General features: G+C 37.8%; 1 protein-coding gene across 1 annotated transcript in view; it reads right to left on the reverse strand.

The window, feature by feature from the left end:
- Positions 1-631: 631 nt before the first annotated feature.
- matn4 (matrilin 4) overlaps positions 632-8,433 on the reverse strand; it is a 44,081-nt gene continuing 36,279 nt past the window's right edge. The window contains exons 17-22 of the mRNA XM_080025703.1: positions 7,323-7,420; positions 6,747-6,878; positions 6,147-6,330; positions 5,374-5,526; positions 3,297-3,401; positions 632-2,734 (exon numbers count right to left, since the gene is read on the reverse strand). Of these exons, the coding sequence (XP_079881829.1) occupies positions 2,676-2,734; positions 3,297-3,401; positions 5,374-5,526; positions 6,147-6,330; positions 6,747-6,878; positions 7,323-7,420 (731 nt within the window). The 3' untranslated portion in view covers positions 632-2,675. The remainder of the gene's footprint in view (positions 2,735-3,296; positions 3,402-5,373; positions 5,527-6,146; positions 6,331-6,746; positions 6,879-7,322; positions 7,421-8,433) is intronic.

An 8,433-nucleotide genomic window follows, 5' to 3' on the forward strand; every position in this document is an offset into this window, starting at 1 on the left:
ACCCAGGGGTCCCGAGGGTCCAAAATGTCCTAATGAATTTTCTAATATTTTCAAAGACATTTACTAAGATTGAAATGTTATGTAATTTGGTACTAATAATAGATAATTTAATAACAATGACAAATTAATTGATTCATATTTAGTTGGAGCATCAAATCAGCTGCATTAGACAAAATGTTCATGTGATGCTTGTCAGTAGGAAAACATACAATTTAATATGTATACTTAATGTTACTACTAGTAATTATTTACATGAAAATATATGACATTTCATTAAAATAAATTGCTATTTTTAATTTCATTTGTACCAAGTTACATTTTTCTTAATGTAACTTAATTATTGCTTTTTTATTTTTTATTATTTACTTGTTCGAAATAAAAACATTTTCAATTCAATTCTTTCCAGGAAACTTCTTGCAAATGATCAAATCATTACAGACCCTTAAAATATATATTTTTTAAGATGTATGTTATGTACTTCTACTTAGGTACGATTCTTGTATTTTTACATTTTTATGCTACGTTAACTTCAGTAAACTATCTTCTTGCACCACAACTACACACAGTGATGACACAGGACAATCCATTAACGCTTAACACAAAAACACTCAATCACTCGGTGTGGAAAAGTTCACTGGTTTATTGCCTTCTGTGCTGTAATACAGGGATTCATCAGAAAAATACAAAAAGGTAAAGCTATTAGAAAATATACAAAAAACATACAGGCATTCAAATATAAAGGGGAATACAATACATACATGTGTGGTGGTTTTCTTTCTTTTACACAAAACTACAAGAGTGAGACGGTCTGCTGTAGTTAAGGTCGTTTAGTTTCATAATGTTAATGTGAGTGAATTATGTTAAGTATATTACCCTGTAGGTTGAAACACTTAAGGAGTGAAACTCAGATGTGTTAAAAGCACTGACTCTGTAAATTCACACGCTCACATTTTAGTGATCTTACTTAACCCCTCATCGAGTCTTAATCAGCACACTTTTCTCAATCAACAACAGACCACAGAGTTAGTGAACAGCAGTGGTGTGTGTGTACTATCTAAGGGGCCAAAAACAAGAGGAACTTTCTCTATGTGAACAAACATTCGGCCTAACTGCTATCTGGAGGCCTGTGTTTACACACTGATACTTAAGGCCTTGTCCACACGTACACAGGTTTTTTTTCCTCTGTCATTTGCAAGAATATTCCTTTCTCCACAAACACACATTTTGAAAAATATTTTTCTCCACGCGAGAAGTCACACACCAAAACCTCTAGTTTACCCTGTCGCCATCAACACAGAAATAGAGAGTTTTCCTAAAATCTTGTGTTCCACGTTGGTTGGATGTTTCAAAAAGCTCTGTTTTTTGTGTCCAGTTGTGATGTTTGCATGTGGACAAAAGGTAAAATCACACAGAAAAATACTATGGTTACCAAAATACCCATGTACGTGTGGACATAAAACATCTTAACTTCCCTTTTTTGAACAACCCTCCCCACCACTGCAAAGCCAGTTAGGCCTGTGATCAAAACTAGTTTCTATGGGCCAGTAAGTATTGCTTCTGATGTATGAAAACGACCCAAGCCAATTTAATATTGGGAGTGGTAATAACACTTCATATTCATTGTATTTGCTATACTAGTGTGGTAGAAAAGAAAGAAATCTGCTATAAATACATCATATTAGAAAAAAAACGTACAAAACAGATCAAGTATAAACAGGGCACCGTGTGAGTATGAACGAACAATGTGTGTGTGGTGAAAACTGACGCTCTGTGCTTTTGATCTAATATCTACAGTACACCGATTACATCTAGTTTACAAAGATAGCCGACGTTTTTACAATCGCGTTTTTGCGCTTGTGACTGCACAGATGAAGCGTTATAACACTAAAACATGGAGGTCAATTAAACGAATGGTACACAATCTCTTCAATTTGTCCTTAATTCTGTAGGTGCACAAAAGTCTGCACTCAGAACTGCAAGTTAAAGCTATAGTGCGTAACTTCTGTCGCCCCCATGAGGAATTTCTAAGTACTACAACAACCCTGTTTCACTGTTGGGGCATCTACATGAGGTAAGCCTTCGGGGATCACGCATAAATTTTATGCCTTCTGCTGTACGTCCAGGTTTTTTCTTTGCAGTAAAACAACTGAAACATTTCTTGGGCTCTTCTTGAGCTCCTGCACCAGTGTTGGGGGAGTGACACCAGTTCGTAAACGCTGCCATACTTAGAAATACAGAGAAAGTTTTTGTGGAGCTGATACGCTTAATCAACTTTGTGACAACTAATTTGGCAAGGGCTTGAATGTATACGACATTCATTTACATGAAAAAGTTACGCACTATAGCTTTACAGAGAAGCAATATCCTTCTGTTTCATGAAATCATTTGTTTGTTGTTGTTTGTTTTAGTTTAAAAATTAAACCATTTATATCAGAACCAGAAATATTATTTAAATTTGACAAGCTTTCATATGAATGTGGTCCTCATAACGTGACATAGTGAAGGCTACAGAGGCCTCGTGGTGAAGACACTTTGGTTTAGTCCGTTGGTCGGAAGGTTTTCTGATTGTTTTGATCAGGACGTGCCCTCTTCCTCCTCCTCCTCCTCCTTCTCTTCCTCCTCCTCTTCCTCCTTCTCTATCCGTCCTGTTGGCCTGTTGGATGGCGGCCATGTTTTCACTTCTTGGACAGAAGCTGATTCTCCAGCTGCTCCAGTCGAGCCGTCATCCCAGACAGTAGGCAGGTGGTTAAGGAATGATATTAACATGTTTAGTTTGAACATTATGGACATCAAATCTCTGAAATTAGACTCGTATTTCCATTTTTCCAGATCTAATCTCAATTTACACTTGGTCAATCGATCGATAGTGTATGATAGTTAGATGCCTTTTAAAGATGTAGTGTGTAGAAGTACAATAGAATAAATAACACCTCATCACTTGATATTGTGGAAAGACTTGAAGCAGTGGTGGATGATGCCATATTTAGTAACTAGCTTCTTGTCCTTGAAGGCCACCGTAGCTTCTGTAAATTCTCCCTAAAGGGGAGGGGTTAGCCATCTAGAACTTTCACCACTAGAGGCCACTAAATATTCCAATAGCACACTGCACCTGTAAGAGCCCTGTTGTTTTCAAAAGGATATGTTTCTGAATTATACAAACTGGACTTTAAAAACATTTTCACAGCAATTTTTTTTACAGCTTTTCAACGCCTTATTTTTGGATCAACTAATTAATTCCTTTTCAATATTTTTAAAGGATCTGTAGGAGCCATGTTTAGTTGTTTCTGAAAGGATATGTGTCTGTGTGAGCTGCTCCAGGCTGTTCATAGTCGCCTGTTGAAACTCCACCAGATTCTCACAGGCGCAGGGATCCTTCACCTCGATCTCTCCCTGGCTCTCCTCTGCACAGACAGACAGGAGACAGACAGACAGACAGACAGACAGACAGACAGACAGACAGACAGACAGACAGACAGGAGACAGAAGAGAAGAAAAGGTTAGAGACAGAATAAACACCAGTACATTTATACCAAAACACCTACATTTTACCCGTTTAGATCCCAGACCAGTAAATTAAGAGGTTGCATTTAAATATTCCAACATTACACCCAAAAGTATTGAAAGTATGGACCTTACACAACTAAAAAAAGTTTTACATAATTCACAAAAAAAAAAAAAAAAAAGATATTTTGGACTGTTTCCTCAAATACTTTTTTTAATCAATAATTATGCAAAATCATATTTCTAGTATTAGACTTTTTACATTGTGCTGTATTTCTTGTCCCTGTCACTAGATGGAGCCAAATAACCAGAAATCAGCACAGTGACATCCCAGCAGAATGACAGTAAACACTGAAGTGCCACAGGTAAGTGTCATGTTCAGAATTTGATTTCATGTTAAAACGAATTTGAAACTAGTAGTGTTGCATAATTTGTATTTTTTATGTTTTTGCTGTCACTCAAAAATGAGAGCTGACATAGTCTTTTACATATATTCAGACCCGTCGCCAGACCTCAGTCTTAAGGGGGGCATATGAAATGCATAGGGGGGCACAATTATTATTAGCCTACAGTACACTGTATATTTTTAATAGTCCTATACTCTATTCGCGCAGCACGTAATCATCACGTTAAACTAACCAACAGCGGTAGCCTAGCCTATAACATGTCCTCATAATTTAAAGCAATAGGCCTACATTACATAGAAGCAATGTTATGAATATCCATAAAACACTTGACTATTCAACATATTAGATGTAGCCTAACACCAGACTAGATAGTAAATAGCACCAGACGCATATCTCAAACATTGCATTTTAAAGCAGTCACACACACACACACACACACACACACACACACACAAACGGTAGCCTACTTTGAGTGGAGGCAGGGCTGTGCTCTCTCCAGTCCCTTCTATCAGTACAGCGGGAGGCGGCGTTTCTCCGAGCTCAACCTCCTCATCAACATATCTTTCGGCCTCCGGGTTCAAAGCAGCCAGTGCGCCAATGAGCTTGCTACTACGCTCTCCAAAACGCGCATCCATCTCTCCTTGCACAGCTTCAATAACACTGTAAAATACTCTTGAACTCAGTCTTTTCGTCTATGTCACTTTGTGACGGACCAACTGTTTCCTCAACTGCAAATCCGCGGAGGTTCTTGTAAATTGTGCGTCTTCTCTTGCTTGGACCGGGTTCGGTCCGGGGTCAGTCTCCGGCACAGCCTCGATGGCCGTGGCTGGAGGAGCGCAGAGTACTGTGGCTTCACGCAATCAGAAGTGTCACCGCGCTGAACAAGTCCATAATTTCGGCTTGTAGTAGTCTGTTATGTGACAACAGTTTGGAGATCCGATTTGGCAGAGGAGACTGTTGGTGGGCTTTTCAACCATTAGGCCTACCGAATATCGATTATGATGAACTAGAAATGAAATAGTAAGCCGGCGAAAACTCATCCAGCTTCACTTTCAAAAATGCGCGGTAACATGTTGAGCGGCTGCATTGACGTATTACGTAGGCCTACGCAGCCTTACTTTCTTTTCAGTAAGGCCATGATAGGCTGTTGCAGTGTAGATAGACTCCCATCAATCAAACAAAATCACACCATTGTTTATTTATATTTTAAATGTTTTGATGATAAAGAATGCAACATTAGTATTTATCAACCCAAAATTAGCTACTATGATAGTATAAAATAAAAATTAAAGTAATTTTTTTTTTGAGAGATCTGTGCCCCAAGTGGGGGGGCACGAGCATTTCTGGGGGCGGGCCCGGCCCCCTATGGCCCGCCCATAGCGACGGGTATGCATATATTAATTAATCAATTATATTATATTATATATATCGTTTAAACCTTTCCGCCGTGCGGTTGGTGTTGTACCTGGGCAGATGTTGAGTTTGAGGTTCTCTGCGATGTTGCTGATGGCGGTGAAGTCGTTGGTGTAATAGAAATGTTTCTCCACCGGCTCTGAGGCGATCACACGAAGCTCGTCCTCTACGGCTTTACCCACTCCCACCGCGTACATGGTGATGCCTGTTTACACACACACACACACACACAGACTATTAAACTTGCAATATACTCGTTTACAGAGCCTAGGCTGTGTATCAAAACTTGATTTTTTTATCACACACAGGACAGGTAGCACACCATGAGGAGATATTCACTGATTTTGACAATAATTGATTTTGACAACAAGAGTTCTGTGGAACCCACCGTCACTAGTAAAATTATGCAGATTATTTTAAATTAAATATTTTTCTGAAAATTAAGAATTAGCCTACACATAATCAATCTAATAAGTGTGCAACGTGATTTATGTTGAATGTCAGCATGAAGACATTGGAAAAACATGTTTGTGTAAACGAGAGAATGTATTTTATTGACATTCCCAATCGGCTTCTATAGCTTTTCAATGTGGCCTTTTGCTCCAATGGTAAATATGTCAGACTATTGAGCTATTGTAATAATGGGCTGTCTGTATCATATCATATCATATCATATCATATCATATCATATCATATCATATCATATCATATCATATCATATCATATCATATCATATCATATCATATCATATCATATCATATCATATCATATCATATCATATCATATCATATCATAGCAAACACCGTTACACCAGTCGAGTCTTACCGGCTTCTTTAGCTTTCTTGGCGAACTCGGTGATGTCATCCTGGGACCGTCCGTCTGTGAACACCAGTCCGATGCGCGGGATGTTTTTACTGGCCGGACGAGCGCCTCCCGCCTCAGAGAAACTGTTCTCCACCATATGCTTCAGGGCCAGGCCGGTCATCGTACCTTTCTCCATGTAGTCAACCTACACAACAAGCACAGGCAGGTCAAACCATGCAGGTGCAATTTAAAAATTATTCTATCTTTTCTTTTTTCTTTAGACTAAAAAGAAATCTCTTAATTTTGAGTAACATTCGGGAACTTATTTGTTGGACGTCCATTAAAGGTTCAACAAGGCACTTTTAAATATTTCTGAAACAGTCTAATTTTCCCTCTGATGATCATGAATGACATAGAACAGCAAATGAGACCATCAATGAAAAGAATGTTATTTCTATATAGTTTTTCTTAATGCCTTTGTCATGGGTACACGCTCACCCAGGAACAACAGCTGGCATGGTAAAAACACTACCACTTTTGTCCAAAGGGAGCGCTCGAATGAACACAAACTGAAAGTTCCTCGTAAACACTTTAACTAAACGTCCGTGAAACCCGCTTTACCTTCATGACTGCAGCCTTGATCTCGTCGGCCGTCTGGTACATGTTGAGAGAAAACTCAGTGCGAACGCGACTGGAGTACTGAACCAGACCCACTCTGGTGCCGTGAGCCGACACATCCAGAGAGTCCACCACCTAGAGCACAGGTAAGCGTTTACATTTCTATAGAGGCTTAATTACCAGTCATACGTTAAAGGAATTTTTTTTCCAGGTTTTTATTGCAAGTTTTGCAGTTTAATGTCTCAATGTGCTTGTAATTAAACTGATATCTTTCTACAGTCTATCCATCTATCTATCTATCTATCTATCTATCTATCTATCTATCTATCTATCTATCTATCTATCTATCTATCTATCTATCTATCTATCTATCTATCTATCTATCTATCTATCTATCTATCTATCTATCTATCTATCTATCTATCTATCTATCTATCTATCTATCTATCTATCTATCCTAACAATAGTATCAATCTACTACTTCCTCCTACTGGACCTGTAGTGTATGTGCTTATTATTGTTTTTTTAAATCCTGATTTAGGTGAAGTGTAAAGACATTTATATGAAAACCTGCCTCACCTGGTTTACAAACTTCTTGACCAGCTCAAAGTTTTGCGGGCGAACACTTTTGGATCCGTCGATGACAAGAACCAGGTCGATGTTAGACGACTTGCAGGCTGAAAGAAAGTTTTTAAGAACAATGTATTAAATTACATTTGTGTTTAAATGTAAAATGATCCAATAACATCAAGGAGTATATTATAAAGGCCGAAGTTATCTACGAGAAATGTAAGTTATTGACCAGTATAAACACATTTTATTATTGACCACATTTTACTGACTGGAAAGATGCTAAACGTTTTTGACTGTGTTTGGAATAAATGCATTAGTTTAACTTTGCCATTGTAACTTATTGAAAGTGACGGACACTAAGGATTGTAGAAAATTAAAGCATTATCAGAATCATCTGTTCTGAGCTACTGTAGAAACATGGCGGTGCAACATGGCGGCCTCAGCACCCCGCTCCTATGTAGATATAAAAGCTCATTCTAAGGTCATATTATTATTATTTTCAAGTGATTATACACCAATTAAAATAAATTGTACTCCATTTCCACCATGTATGTTCTGAGATTAATTAATGGAAATTCTCTAAATTACATAATGTTTGGATGGGAAATTGGGAAAAATATTGCTATGGTCTATATAAAATATAAAAAAGCACATAGAGTACCTATACACATTAAAACCCTAAAGGATGGCCTCGATATTAAAAATTACATTATAAATACTTATAATATAATAAGTATTCAGACAGTGAAATTAGAAATAACGCTAGATATGTTTCTCACATGTATTGTGGTTACTGTACTGTTGTTATAGTAACAAAAGACATATTTCAGTTGGATCAGAGTCTGTTAATATAAATCTTAAACGGTCGATTAATGAGTTGAAGCTCTGTATGGCAGCGCTGTGTGAAGGTTACAGCCTGGAAGGGACTCTGTGTTTCTCTCTTAGTCTCCTCGGAGGAAAGATAAAAATCAAACGACTCCATCTTTGTTTTGCCAGTTCCTCCCAGACATAACAGAGCTGCTTTTAACATCAGCTGGAGAATTTGGTTTATTTTAACATGTCGGATTTATTTCATTTGCCGAGAAATTCACTCTGATCCTAATCTCAATTCACCTGA

Source organism: Ammodytes marinus (genome assembly GCF_949987685.1).
Source record: "Ammodytes marinus genome assembly, chromosome: 4".
NCBI classification, from domain to species: Eukaryota; Metazoa; Chordata; class Actinopteri; order Uranoscopiformes; family Ammodytidae; genus Ammodytes; species Ammodytes marinus.